At 42.3% G+C, this 15,538-nt stretch overlaps 1 protein-coding gene across 2 annotated transcripts; it reads right to left on the bottom strand.

Annotated features, from left to right (window-relative positions):
* Positions 1-230: 230 nt before the first annotated feature.
* On the bottom strand, positions 231-8,698 carry Magec1 (MAGE family member C1). Of its 2 annotated transcripts, none has more exons than XM_028754143.1 (4): positions 5,074-5,167; positions 2,845-2,933; positions 2,057-2,127; positions 231-1,919 (listed from the first exon to the last, which is right to left on the bottom strand). In XM_028754143.1, exon 4 carries the CDS (start codon positions 1,906-1,908, stop codon positions 631-633), a length of 1,278 nt encoding a protein of 425 aa, XP_028609976.1. In that variant the 5' UTR covers positions 1,909-1,919; positions 2,057-2,127; positions 2,845-2,933; positions 5,074-5,167; the 3' UTR covers positions 231-630. The 2 variants fall into 2 exon arrangements, with proteins under 2 accessions (XP_028609976.1, XP_028609977.1); XM_028754144.1 differs by lacking the exon at positions 5,074-5,167 and adding an exon at positions 8,642-8,698 and having other exon boundaries at positions 232-1,919.
* Positions 8,699-15,538: the final 6,840 nt, after the last annotated feature.

Below are 15,538 nucleotides of genomic sequence, written 5' to 3'. Positions count from 1 at the left end.
GCAAAAATTCTGCCATTCTGCCTCTGAATATTTGCACATAACTTCTGATAATTGAATTCTCACCTCCTCAATTGTTCCTTCTTTCAACTTGTTCTTTCTGTCTTGACACATATTTGACCATTTTCCTTGTATGATAACTATTCCCAGACTCTGTGATTCCTTCTGCAAGGAAATGCTTTACATTTCTATGTACCTGACCCCAATATGTTTTCCAAACAGAAAAGATTTGGTGAATGAGTAAGTGAGCAGTTTTTATTAAGATTTGTTATTATGTCTTATTTTCTTACAAAAGTCTGGAAAAGAAATGCATACAACATTTTAATTTTACAGAATAGACTAAAAGGATTAAACCAACCAAATTTAACATTATATAATGTTTCCACTATTTTTTGAACAAACAGTAAAATTTGTGTTATCAGTTTCAATCATAGAGTTTAGAGGTAATACACTTTCCCTTAAAATGAGTAACATCTAACATTAACCCCCAATGAAATAGTTAAGGAAACCTCAATTAGCATAGTGAGACTGTACTACTGAGCCTAGGTTTGATTTTCCCTGACTGCTCTTTTCAAAATTAGAGGGAATCCATGGCAAAAGGGATCCCTCACACTGGGTACAAGAAACCAGTGATCAGCGCTCTACAAACCATGCATTTGGGCTTCCATTTTCAGAGTCATTTAAGGCCAAGGCTCTTTCTTCCTCATCTCTCAAGGCCTCTTCATACCAGACTGAGAAATCAGATGGGTCACACCCATTCATCTTTGCCAAGAATTCCAAAACTTTCATCTTGGTAGTTTCAGCATAGGCCCTTGGACCCCACAGGAACTCAAAGCATTGAGGCTGGCTATTAAGCACCTCCCGATACTCCAGGTAATTTTGCTGCACTAGATGTATGGTAAGGAACTCCCTGGGATCCCCACAAATGAAGTGCTCTTCCCCATCATACACTCCTACCAGTTTCAAGAACTCCCAGATTCTTTCTTCAGAAGCACAGTTCCCTTCTATGAATATTACACCCAGAATAACTATCAGGAAAGCATTTCTAGGCAGCCTATCACTGTCACTCAGCATATCCTCATAGGTGAGGTTCAGTGAGTTGACAAAGACATAAGCACTGCTTACGAGATCACTTTCCTTTATATCAATCCCAAAGGTCATCTCCAAGCATTTAGATGCTTCAATGAAAATGACAGGAAAATGGTTCTCATACTCGTTAGTGACAACCTCATTGATTTCAGTTAATGTGATGGGTTCCTTCATTCTATACTTGTAAATGAAAAGAAACACCAAATCAGTAGCCTTTTCTTGTATTACAGCATTGAGCAAGGAGTCAGGGTCTTCTGGAGACAGGATGACACCTGAACTCTCTTCCTGGTGGCCGACTGCATAATCCAAATTTCCCCCTAAAGTAGGTGAGGGGAAGAAGCTCTGAGCATTCTGAAAAATGCTTAGCATCCCAAGAGCAAAGTCCTCATTCTCCACCAGGTTGTTCTGAAACAGAGAAAAGAAGGAAGAGGAGGAGGAGGAAGAAGAAGAAGAAAAAAAAGAAGAAGGAGAAGGAGGGGAGAAAGCAACTGAAGAGACATTAGAAGATAATGAAAAGATAGAAGCTATGTCTTCTTCCTCTCCGGTCTCATTTTCTTCCTCATCCACTTCATCATCAGACTCTTCATTTTCCTCTTCTTTCTCCTTTTCTTCGTCTTCTTCTTCCTTCTCACTGTTATCTTCCACCTCCTGCTTATTGCTATCTTCTTCTTCTTCTTCCTTTTGGACCTCCTCCTCTCCCTCTTTCTCCTCATTCTCAGGAGTGGGAACCACTGGGAACACCACCTCATCCGTTTCAGTTGGGTCCTGGAAGTTTACACCTTCTTCCAGGCTGAGGCGTGGGTGCTTTCCGTAGCGAGACATTATTTGACTTTCTGGAGACAGAAAACAAAACTATAAACAAGACTGTCAGTGATGAGATTCCAAAGGTGAAGGGAGGGAAGAAAACAATAGAGGGAGCATCCTCAAAGGCCAATATATGCTCTGAAATTTCAGACAAAAGGCAACTTACTGGTTATCACCAGGTGATATGGAGTATCCTCAGAGTTCTGCAGCCTTCTACCTGGCTTGTCCTTTGGAAACCTATAGAAAAACATGACAAATGGTCTTAGGATTCAGCCAGATGGTTGAGTCTGATATCAGGAAGTCAGATTTGGAGTCTCTGTGTTCTACATCATAATGTTTGTGTATATTCATGTATGTACAATACTTAAGACTCTTTTAGGGTGAAAGCCCCCATATGTGTTCATGTTTACCCTAAGAAGGGATGGATTATACCCATCTGACAGACTGAGATCACATTTGCATGAAAGATCTAAACATTTCTGACACAATGAAGCAAATGTGATGGAGCACAATTTACAATAATATCAGGCTAAACTGAATGGCAGGAAGTGCTAACCTAAATGCGGCGATCACAGAGCTCCTAGGCTAGAGGCACTTTCATTGATTTTTTTCATTAATTAATTTATTCATTCATTCCCTTTAAATCCTGATCGCAACCCCCTCTTCCTCCTGGTTCTCTTCCTCACACAGTACCTCCCCCTACACCCATCTCCCTTTCTCCTCTTTATAATCATAAGTTTCATATTTCTCCCTCTGTTTTCTGTTTTCTGGTATGTTTCCTCATATTTATCATTCAACTCTTTGAGCAAAAAGATAGGACAAGAAGTACATTTGACCATGTACACAGTTCCTTCAAGAGATAAGAGCAGGCCATAGTTGAGTTTAGCTAGCATGCCTTCTGTCCTGCAAAGAAGAATGAGGACTGTGTCCTCATTCCTAATTTAGGATTCTTACCTGATGAACTCTGGGCAGATTTTCCCCCCTGGTGATCTGCTATTCCGTTTTCCCAGACAACTTCCTCTTCTGATGAAGATGATTACTTCCTGAGAATACAGACAACAGTGAGGAGGTAAGATATTAGTTAAGCTTTTCCCTAAGAACTACAAGTCTTCTCTACTATAACAGAGTTGAAGTAAGGCATTCCTAACTCTCTAGATAGTTGCCCTGGGATGTCCCAGGTAATTTGGAATTGTTACATATCCTTGATGTAATGAGACTTTTAAGAGGGTGCTAGACTACACTGTGTAAAGGAGGAATTCCAACTTTAGGAAATAAACACAATCATGCCCTCAGAAAGGACTGACAGCGTTAGTTAGGATCATTTACATCCTCCATAAATGTAATAGAATTGATCTTCCCTTCCTCCTGGCTGCCTGTGGGTGCTCCAGACAGAGAGAGGTGTATGTTACTTCAATGATTTCAATTTGCGAGGACTTCTGTAAAGAAACTGGAATGTGATTCACAGCAGAAGAGTGCCAAATTTATAAAGTATCAATGAGAGGACTCTATGTCAGAATTTTCCTAGTTCTCTATCACTGGAGAAGTCTCTTAGATATTTTTGAAGGCAGAGAATCACTCCCATAATTTTAAAATGCAGCCTTCTTCTCATAGGACAGAGCTCTCTTGAAATCTCAACATAAAATTATATTTTATAGACATTGCTGCTCCATGCCTGGTCTCAGTGTACTTGGTAAGGCTGCCTGATAAAGCAGGACCAACACTACTAATTTCTGAAGGGTAAAAGGAGAGTCTCACTCTTCCCAAAACATCCCCTTCCTCTTCTTTTAGAGTCTTCATAAGCCTCCTTTGCATTTTTTCCTTTAATGATCTATAATCAAGTACCTTAGCAAACAAAGCTATATCCGTACTATTTTTATGGGAGAAGGAAAAACTCTCTTTCCTCAGTCAGGTCCCCCAAGACTGGAACTACTACATATAGTGCCTGGTTGCCAGTACTCTGTTGAAAAGATCCAACTTTCTTAGCTTCTCAGCACAGAAAAATAGAAGTGTCCTATTGTCCAGCCTACCTGAAGTCACACAGTGCTAAGAAAGATAATGGCAGACTCTTCATTGTTCCTCAGTCCTCTCAGTCTTCACTAGAGACTGACCCTGATTTTCTCCATGCATGAATTAAACTGAAAAAAACAATGTCAATATCCTATGTCAAGTTCTTACCTCTCTTATTCCCTGACCTTTTCTTCAGGGTAGCAAAATGCCTTGTACTGCAACATGGCCTAGCGCCTACTTAAGAAACTGTCTGGATAAGCAGCACTGAGGATTCATCCCAATTTCTATAGGGAGATGGTGACAAAACTGCTCTCTCAAGGTCCTATTTTCACTGTTTTTGAAAGGTCACATTCTTAAACATGAGAATTAGAGTTCAACCCTTCCACAAAAGCCTCACCCTCCTAAACTTACAAAACACTAGAAAAAGTAGAATCCTTGGAATGAGTGAAACGTTCCTGGAATGAATGTTGTTTGAGAAAGTAGGACAGCCTATCTCTAACTGTGAGAAAGGGGTAGGCCCCAAATCCTCACATTGCTAACTCCATGTTTCCTGTAATTAAAGCTGCTCCCCTGGCACTAGAGTCCAGCCACCTCCCCTGAAGCCTCATCTCACATGAACTCAGCATGAAAGATAGAAACAAAGAACATAAGGCCATTGGCCTTGGGTGTTCCTAGAGCTTCCACATCAGCCATGGAGACTACGTGGCCCTTTCTGAGGGAAGAAAAGGCTCCCATTATACTTTAGCATATTTCCACTCAAGGCTGGGACTATTCCTGTAATGAGCTGAGTTTAGCTCCCCACCTAAAAGCCTTTCAACAATAGAAGGATTCATATACCCCTATTATGAATACTGGAAAACAAGTCTCTCAATTCTCCACCAGTGTCCTTCCAAGGCCCTCTCTTTTGTATTCGCTCAGACTTGAACTTATGCCTTCCTAACCCAGTTCTGCCCATTCTCAATGACTTAATGCTTTCAGTATCGCACATGAAAGCTGGAAAGTACATACAACTTACCCTTTCTAGATCGTACCTTAGGTAAGTATTGTACAGACCCCTATATGTATGAGTCCAATCCTCCCTTAATTTATTTCACCCGCACAGCTCTCTCCTCAATATTTCCTGAGGTTAGAACTTGTACTCCACTAATCCCAATGCTATCTCACAAAAGGCCTTACCTCTCTTAGACTTTAGACAGAGAGCTCCAGGTAGCAGCCACCAAGCTGGAACAGACTGGAAGCCTCTGGGGCAAAAGTCTGAGCAAGCGAGTTTGGCCACACCTCTTTTTGTAGGGAAAGGCAAAGCCCCTGTTCTTTGAGGCTCCTCCCATTCAAGGATGAGCCTGGTCCTGAACCAGTTTTAGGCTCTTCTAAAAAATCCTCAAGTCCCATAGTCCTGATACTGAAGTTGTGGAAACAATGTTTAGATTTACAACCTTGCCTAGATATTCCCAGAGCCACAATCTGGTCAAAGAGGACTAAAGACTATTATTTCTGTTAGTGTGGGAAGGCTCCCATCTGCCCTTCAAGGTCTTCCCACCCAGATTAGGACTTTCCTGAGTTCTCTTCTGTCCCCAAAGCCTCGGATACCACAGACTCCTGACACTGAATTTATGGAAACAATGTTTATAGCTGCAACCTTGCCTAGTAATTCCCAGGGCACAACCTAGTTAAGGATCACAGTCATCTGTTTCTGTACTGGTTGGGGAATTTCCTTCTAGGACCCTAACCCTTAAAGCTATGACTCTCCCAAAATGAATAGGGCTCACTACCTCCTCCAAACAACTCACCACCCTCAGCCTACCCACTCTGGATGCTTCCTGGTAAAAATTCTGGGAAAGGCAAGGCCCAAACTGCTATACACATGGAGGAGTAGGAGGTTTCCAAGGCTCCATCACAACCCTCAGTTTATTTTTTAGGAGGTCTCTCCTCAATATTTCCCAGTGCTGGGACAGCTTCCTTTGCTGACCTAAAAATGTTCATCTTCCTTGGATTCCCCACATGGAATTCAGGGAAACAAATTCTTTCATCCAAAAGTTGATATTGAACCTCTAGACAAGAAGGAAACTCTTTGGAAATACTGGAATAGAGGTCCTAATATTTATGGAGACAGGGAAAACTGCTAATCCTCCACCATCTTTTTTGCCTTAATGTTTATGAAGTTGGAACTATACAATCCAAAAGCCTCAATAACAACAGACTATCAATACAGATTCTAAGAAATAGCATAGTTTATCCAGCCTATACTGTACCAGAGATGAGTGCCAGAGTAGACAGGGTTAGCTCCATTCTTTTTGAAGAAGGGATGTCCCTCAGTCTTCTCTTGGTGCCCTGATAATCCTCTTTCACTTGAACATTTGTCTTATCTAGGGCTCCTTTCCAGCAGTCCTAAGTCCAACCTATACCCATATCCTCATCTTTTGTGGACTCTGGTCATGATACACCTGGAAAGAAGCTTTTTGAACCATGATCTAAACAAGAGTACCCTAAAGTAATCTCTTAGACAACAGAATCAGTATTCTCACTTTTTTTCTGGGGGGAGGGGAGAATACTCCACTCCAAACTCAGTAGTTTACCCAGAAAGATATGAATCATCAGAGAGTAGAGCGCCCTCTACCACAAAGCCCTACCTCTCGATGTACTCAAGAAATGAAATATGGGGAAAATATTTAGAACTGTGATACAGCCTGAAGCCCCCACTCACAGGAAGTGTTTGAGACAAATACACAGTCCATAGATATGCATGCAGGCAAAGACATTATATTTGCTGTAATGTCTGTGGATGAGAGGAATGTTTGTATTTCTCATTCAAGTTTTACCTCGTTGGGAATGAATTCTAGCAGCCTCCTCTATAGTCTCAATTAATTCCCTTGGCCTATCAGAACAGAAAACAGGAAATCATATATTGTTTCACCTTCTTTCAGCCTGGCAGGGATGTCTTCCTGGGCTGGCACAGGCAGTACAATTCTATCTCTAGGGGCAAAGAACACAGCAACTTCTCCCTAGCCTCCTTTAAGGCCTTCTAGACAATGCTGGGAAGAAAAGGACTTAGACAGGAATTAACTGCAGAAACTGCAGCAGGACCCTGATCATTGTGTCTCCTGAAAGAATGCACCTTTGTGGCTGAACATTTTTGAAGTGGAGTTTGTATGCTGTTGCTTTCTCCAATAGGAAAGTACAAGAACATTTCTTCACACATGTGAAGTAACAACTTTAGAATGCTCTGTCACTTATCTTATGCTTTTAACCCTGTCTCCATTTTCTAAATGCTTTTCTAGCAGACTGGAAACTCCCTAAAAGGAGAGGCCCTGTCAATCACCTTATCCTAGGAACAAGTCACATACCCAATGAACACAGATGAAATTTTTGAAAACTTCCTTCTATACACTTGGCAGTGTAGCTCAGACTTTTAGGGCAGCTACTCCATTCTTTGGAGTGTTGGCTTTGTTTACCTTTGCTAAACAAGCTTCTATCCTAATGATCTATACTTATTTTGTCACTGAATTCATTCTTTCAAGAAAACAAGAACCAGGGTATATCTATAAAATCCACAAGATCTCCCCAGCCTTTTCTCTTAGCAACCTGTGTCTCAAACCATCTCCAGAGAAGTTAAACTTCCATCATCTCCAGACATGAAATTTGGAGAAATAAAATAGTGTGAGTCATGGTTAGTAACAGAGATTCCTTCAGAAACTAACTCTGCTTGTGGGACCAAGACCCTTATCTTACTGTAGGGAAACTCCTCAATCATGGATTTCTAGAACTCTACATTTGCCAACCCGTGTCCAGCACCACATCTAAAAGCCTCATGTCCCTCCAGCTTCCAACACAGAACTGTAAAAAGCATTACATTTCATCTTTTCTGTCAAATACTTGACAATAAACCTAGAACTCTCCTCTTTGACCACTGAACATACGATCTAGACTTCCATTTTTCATTCCCAAATACATGTCCTTCTGTGAGAGGTTTCATCATTCTATACCTACTTGACTTCATGCCCCAGGAATATTTGACTAGGCAGTAAAAACAACTTTCTGTCTTTGTTTAAAAAAAATGTTGGGCTGGAGAAATAGCTCAGTAATTTAGAGCACAGGCTGCTCTTCCAGAGGACCCAGACGGAATTTGCAGCACCCCCAGGGCAGTTCACAAGTGTCTGTAACTCGAGTCCCAGGGGATATAAATCTCTCTTTTGTCCTCCATGGGTATGAGTCACATACACAGTCCATAGATATTCACGCAGGCAAAGCACCCCTCCCTACTCATTAAAATAAACCATAAGGAAAAACCAACCAAACAAAAGCAAAAAAAAAAAAAAAAGCAGAGTGCCTTTCCAGCCAGCAACCCTCCACCTTCTCTCCTTTCCTTTTGGTGCTGCTTTTCAAAGTGACCTAAGCAAGAATAGACTGTGAGGTTGGATTTCATCAAATGAGAAACAGCCAAATTCCCCCATTAGGGATAGAAGGCCTGGGCCTTATCTCCTGGATGTACATGTTCCACTGTTTCTGTTTCCTTATGATCAGAAGTAAAGTTGTCACTCTATTCAGGTTGTGGATTTCGTTCTTTGAGACTCTAAGACAACTTGTAACAGAATTTAGCGAAATACATTGTTAGATGAATAACCTGACCTAAAGGCCCCCAGACCAACTCCTCGGGAAGACAGATCTTCTCACCCAGTATTCCTGAGTGAGAGAATAGGCTCTAGCTTCTCCCTCCTGGCCCTCACAGACCCCTCCGAGAAAATCTTACCTTAGATTTCAGGCATGGAGAACAGAGCTAAAATGGCTAAAGCACAGGGAACCGCCTAAACAGGCGGAACTGGTTTACCCCTATAAGTATGTCTGTGGTCCCTCCCAGCCCTCTCTTAAAGACCTCCCTCTCAGTGGCTATCTAGTCACAGTGACCTCTGACCCAAATCAGGTTCAAAACAGACTAACATCTTTCACATTCCCCATGCAAAATGAGGCGGAGAAACAGCTTCATCTTAAACCTAAGCTAGACCCAATCTAGTTCAGTCACTACCTAGAACGTCTCATTTTCCTCAAACTCCAGTCTTAGAACTGGGAAGCTGAGTTTACACCAAAAATTTGCCTGGAGATTTGTGTAGCGCTACTTTAGCAAATACTACTGCAGTTACCAGTCACAGTATTTCTGTGAGGCAATTTCAAACTCCTGATCCTTTCAGTCTCCTCCCACTCCTCTGAGAACTAGAGTCTGTCTCCATGTAGAAAACCTTCCCTTCCCTCAACCTCCCAGAATGGAATCCTGGAATCAATACCTTGCTCGATCTGTCTGGAGACTTTCTTAAAAACAAGACTTGAGCCCCTCTGTAACCTCAGAGGAGGTCAAAGCCTCTAATCATTTTGCAGAGTCTTCTTAGTCTCAAAGAGTCTTCCTTTAGACATTTCCAAGGCTAATATTCATCTCCCTGCTGGCAAAGTATCATCCAAGTTCCCTCAAAATTGCTTCTTCTCCCTTAGGCTTCCTATGTGGCACTCCTAATACTTATAGAATCTTGCAGGGGTTAACTCTCTAAGACAGAAGGACTAGTGGCCCTGATTTTCCTGGAAGGGGTGGTGTAGGGGTTCAGTCCTCACACAATGTCCTTCCTTTAATATTTCACAAACCTAGGACAATTTTACTGCTGAGCAGACCAGAGTCCAATGGTGTCACAAAGTCTCACATCTCCTGGACTACAGACACTGAACTCAGGAAAGATTACAATCCTTATCAGGTTTGGTGGCTCCAGGGATAACTGCACTGACCCAGGGAACTGGGTACTCTGTACACTGGTGTTGAAAGAGGCTTCTAGTCCAAATTTGTAGCATTCCGTTCATGATTGGCCAAGTCTAGATAACCTCCTTCACCTGCTGTGAAAGCCATAAGCTTCAGAATCTTTGAAAGGAATTCAAAAAACAGTGTAGATTTCAACCTGGAGCCTACTTGATGGCAGCCAGAGGACAGTGGGACTGTCACATTCTGTCTGAAAAAAAAAAGAATCCTCTCTCTTTTGTGTTCCTTTCTTGATGCTTAGCTAGTCTAAGACTCCACCCTCAGCTGAGCTGAGTTTGACTTTACGGGATAAAAATCTCCCTTAAATTCCCATAGTAGAAGTCAGAATACACCAGATCTACTAACCCTGTCTTCTACCTTCCAAAGAGGACTGTGAATGAATTGCTAGGAACTGTGGACTTGCTAGGAATTGCTATGGATGTGTGGAGTAGAAAAGCTCAGTCTTCACGTAGAGACTCCTCCCCATTTGAGGCACTGACTGAACTCTGGGGGTCTGAGTTATTTGGACCCAGAAAACCCTCCCCTTCCTGAGGAGAACAAGTTAAATGTGAGAAGATAGACTGTGATCCCTCTATTTCCAGGAGCTGGCTGCTGGTGGCAACTGAGTGTGGCTGAGATTGCAGGCATGGAATCAATTCTCTTCAGGGTAGTGATGATTTTTATATATAACCCTCACAAGATTTAGACCCCCCCCATCGTTTTGTTTTGCTTTGTATTCCTTTTTCTTTATTTTGTTTTCTTTCCTGTGATTATTCTATCCCCTAGACAAAGAATCTCTTTGATTTGAAGACTGAAATCTACATTCCTCCCTCAATGCCTCACATCTTTTGTATTGTCTGCATGTATCATAAGGAAATATATTGCAGGGCTTTCCAGAGTAGCTGTCTGGGGAAGCAAAGCTGCTAATCCCATTCTTGAGTGGTGAAAAGCATATACTTCTGTGACAGAGTTCTCACTCAAGCATGGAATGTCTCCTCTGGATGAAAACAGCACAAGCCCCTCCCCCAATCCCTTACTTTCTTCAGCCATCCATGAATAAATTCAGAACCTACACACCACTCAAATTACCCAGAGCCTACCAGAGATGACATTCTAGGGTTCATAGTCAAGCCTTGTCTCTAAGTTCAGATAAGAGGGAAAGAATGATTCCTCCCTCAGAGTCCTCCTAGTGGTAATCTCAGACTCCTGACGCTAAGGAACATCAGATCCTTATGCCTCCCATGATACAGCTTTAGAATCCACACACCAGCCAGCCAGACTGGAATATAACAGGGAGCAGGGAAAGGTAGGGACATAGTTCTAAAACATGGAAGGGAAAGCCTTCCAAATCTTCCTTGTTATCCTTACTAGTATCCCTCAAGGTACTTGCCAAGGTTGGAAATCAGCCAGAGATACCTGAAATCTAAGCCATAATTTAAAATGCATCGCTTTCCTTGAATTCAGGATAGGAACTCACAAAAACAGATGTTTTAAAACAGGACCAAGAGGCTCCTGGGGCAACTTTCTGAGCAAGTAAGACTGACCTCTCCCTTAAGCATTCCTGTGTAGGAAAAGGCTGCCCCTGTTTCTCCCACAATGACCTCTGTCTTAGGTGTAGGACTTTAGCCCTGATGGCTTGAGTCTATTCCCCTGACAAAAAATCCAACAGAGAAAGAAAGAACAAACAAAACCCCTCACCTCCCTTAGGCTATCAGACTAAATCTAAGAAACTCCACAGGGCTGACTCAGCCTTCTCCTAGGAAGAGACAGCTAGGGAAGGTGGGAGTAACAACTTCTTACATCTGTTGAGAGAAAGATCTCCAATTATTAGCTAGTGTCCTCTCATTTTTCATTTAGAACACACAAACACGCCACTTCTGTCTTTGATATTTCCCAAAGCATTAAGATCTTCCCTCAGTGGCCTGAGGCTTCACACCTAATGAAACCCTCTTCATCTTCAGACTGCCACAATGGCGCTGAAGAGCCAGGAGTCTTGAAGGTCACTTCCCACTCACTGGTTTAACTACCTGGGAAGCTTGGCCTCTAGCACCCCCTATTTCTATGATGGAATGGAAAGCTCTTCCTCCTCAAGGTCCCCCAATCACCCACTCACATCAAAAAGACAAACATTTCAGAACTTACTTGCTGACTAGCGTCTTTCCCCACTCACAAAACCCCTCACCATTCCTGAGATAGCAGTGTGCATCCAATAGGAGTCAAGACACTCACTGACTGCTCTACCCACTCCCTAACCCTGCTTTAACTTTAACGGTCCAGGCCGTCCTCTAGCGCTGGCTTCTTTCTCAGGATCGCCCCAGCAGCATCTCTCAGAAATGATGTCCAGTTTCACTCAAAAAAAAAAAAAAAAACCGTCAGTACTATTTCGTTAGAACCTGGACACTTGCACCAACGGCAAATGTCACTTGAGGTGCTCCACGCTGCCTTTTAAGCCGTTGGATTGATTGCCCCCTATTCCTGTGGTAGAATAAAAATCTCTCTTTCCTCAATTAGGCCGCACCCCTTAACAGTTCAAAGCCACACCCCCTGCCTCCGAAACTGGGTCCTAGCCCCTTCACAAAAATCAAAACCAACCAACCAAACAAACAAACAAACAAAACCCACCTACCTGAAGAAGAAGGACACGGAACTGAAGAAAAACTGAAACCTATTAACGGCCTCAGGAGCTCCAGGCCAGAGGTTTGACAAATGCCAAGCTCTAGAGCCCCCTATTCGTGTTCTAGGTCCACGCTTTCCACTAATATGGATCCACACACCCCCTTCCCCTGTGCACATGCAACTGAGTCCCCAGAAGGAATTTTGCAACAAGTACTAGCCAGGAGCCATCCAACTTCCAAAGGTGTGACAGGCAGGGCTCCAAGTCACTGGTATTCCCTTTATTTAAACAGAAACCAACTCCTTGTTCCTGGCCCTACTCTCTGGACAAGGTCCAGGACTCCATCAATACATTTTGGTCATATTCTTTCTCCTGAGACTACATCATCAAGATCGCCCCCCATCTCCCTAACTGGACACTTCATGCACTGTCCCAGAAACAATAAAAGAAAAAAATAAGAAAACAGTGAATAAGACAAAAATTACAAACACACACAGACACACACATACACACACACACACACACACACACACACACACACACACATACACACACCAAACATGGAATCTGTTTTATTTTGGCCAACTGATAAATCCAGTGACATCCAGTTGGTGAAAACAGAGTTTTCCTTTCTCAGTATTTATCAATTGCAAACACATTCTTTGTTAGTGGTGGACATTTATGTCTATTTACCAATCTTCTGACTGATAAGTTGTTGTCTGGTTTGAACCTGTGCAGGTCTTCTGTATAAATTCCATGACTTCACATTTGTATCAATGTGTTGTGTCTGAAAGATGCTGTTTCCTTGGAGGCAAACATCACCTCTAGCTTTTAAAATCTTTCTCCCTCCACTTCTGCAAGGATCTCTGGGACTTTGGGGAAGCATTTGATAAAGACATTTCATTTAGGACTGAGTGCTCTAAAATTTCGCTCCACATTGTCCTGCTGTGTGTCTCAATAATGGTCTATCATTAGGAGTAATTTTATTGCTCTATCCCTTTAGGAGAACAATAGTAATTGGTTTTCCCTTAGGACCGATGACCTATCTATCTAATCTCAGTTTTTGGCTATTATAGTAATATGGTAGTATGGGTCCAATTTCATAGAGACATTTTATATATATATATGGGTCCAATTTCAAGGAGTCACCGTGAAATCCAAGTTTTAAAATGTGATTGATTTCTTCCATAATATTGTTGCCACGATTACCAGTATAGCTTAGAGACAGGAAGTTATAAGTTCGGAGCTGAGTGATAATCATGATGACTTTTTTCCTCCAATAGCATTCAAAGGATTCTCAATTGCTATGAATGATACTCTATAGGGGTAAACTTCTAGTTAGGTACTGGATAGATTTCTTCATTTTTGATGCCATAATTATTGGCATGTTTAGCAAAAGGGCCTTACACTTAGGTTGTAGTCAGTAATCAATAGCCTTGGAAGTAGCCTTTGACATTTGGAGGGGCCCACAGAATAGGATTTCTTTGGCAAATGTCTCAACAAAATGAAACCCATTACTGTCACTGGAGGTTTGAATTAGTGATATAAAATCTCTACTTAGGGCACTGTATCTTCAATTAGTACATAAAATCTTACTTGTTCATAAATCATCTCAGAGTTAACCACTTCGTATTGGATAACCAGTTTGGGTATTGGGGCTCTTTCTTGAGAAAGGTCTTTTCTTCCATTCTCAGAATTCCCTAGTTGCCCATAGTTCTTTGTCTAAGGTTCAGACCCTTCAAGTATTCATCCTTCAAGATGCATGAGTGTCATATTTGCTCAGGTCTTGTTTAAGCAGCCTTCATGGGTATAACCTCTCTAACATTTACAGGTGAGACAAACTCATAGAAAACTTCCTCTTCCTCTGTCTCTGATAATCTCTATACCTTATTCTACAATGACTCCTGTGCTACAAGAATTAAGTTGTAGGTATATCTAATGAGACTAGAAACCACACTATCTTATGTTCTCTGAATTTTATGGTTGTGGTTGTCTATAATGGTCAGTGATGCAGTAAGAAATTTCTTTGATGTGGGATGAGAAATGTACTTATTTCAGTCTGTGTGTGTGTGTGTGTGTGTGTGTGTGTCTGTGTCTGTGTCTGTGTGTGTGCATCAATTCTTTTTAACAAAACCAAAATGTCATAGTAGTAGAGACCTTCATCATGGTCTGATTGTGGAACGAATAATATAAAAGATTTTTTCCTACTTATTTTGTCATTTATTTATTTATTTACACTGCAGATTTTATTCTCCACCCCCTGACTGTTTCACATCCCATACTTCTTCCCCACTCTCTGTCTCCACAAGAATGTTCCCACCCTCCAACCCCACTCAACCATATCTCTAAACTCCCTGGGGCCTCCAGTCTCTTGAGGGTTACGGGCATCTTCTCTGACTGAACTCAGACCCGAATGTCCTCTGTTGTATATGTGTTGGTGGCCTCATATCAGCTCGTGTGTGCTGCCTGGTTGGTGGTCCAATGTTTGAGAGATCTCAGGGGTCTAAGTTAATTGAGACTGCTGGTTTTCCTACAGGGTCGGTCGCCCACCTTCTCAGCTTCTTCCAGCTTTTCCCTTATTCAACCACAGGGGTCCACAGCTTCTAGCCATTGGTTAGGTGCAAATATCTACATCTGACTCAGGTACTTGTTGGGTCTTTCAGAGGGCAGTAATGCTAGGTCCCTTTTCTTGAGTGCTTCATAACCTCAGTAATAGTGTCAGGTCTTGGGGACTCCCCTTGAGCTGGATCCCAATTTCGGCCTGTCACTGGGCCTCTTTTTCCTTAGGCTCTTTTCCATTTTTGTCCCTGTAGTTCTTTTAGACAGGAACAGTTTGTTGTCAGAGTATTTGACTATGGGATAGTAACCCCATCCCTCCACTTGAATTTTTGTCTTTCTACTGGAGGTGGACTCTACAAGTTCCCTCTCCCCACTGTAGAGCATTTCATCTAAGATCCCTCCCTTTGATTTCTGAGAGTCTCTGACCTTCCAGGTCTCTGGCATATTATAGAGGGTCCCCTCACCTCCTACCTCTGGAGGTTGCCCATTTCCATTCTTTCTGCTGGCCCTGAGGGCTTCAGTCCTTTTCCCTCACCCAGTACCAGATCAAGGTCCCCTCTCCCACACTGCCTCCCTCCCTCCCCACTTGTGATTGCTTTCTTCTCCCTCTCAAGTAGGACTGAGGCATCCTCACCTGGCCCCTTCAGCTTGTTGACCTTTTTGAGCCCTGTGGACTGTATCTTGAGTATTCTCTACTTTCT

This window comes from Grammomys surdaster, unplaced genomic scaffold (assembly GCF_004785775.1).
Source record: "Grammomys surdaster isolate TR1022 unplaced genomic scaffold, NIH_TR_1.0 125982, whole genome shotgun sequence".
In the NCBI taxonomy this organism is placed as follows: Eukaryota; Metazoa; Chordata; class Mammalia; order Rodentia; family Muridae; genus Grammomys; species Grammomys surdaster.
The sequence above is the reverse complement of the archived record's forward strand: the minus strand, read 5'-3'. Positions and strand labels throughout refer to the sequence as shown.

What these genes read in the sequence shown, in the direction of transcription:
- Magec1 (XM_028754144.1), bottom strand. Translation starts at nt 1,908, where the DNA reads ATGTCTCGCTACGGAAAGCACCCACGCCTCAGCCTGGAAGAAGGTGTA.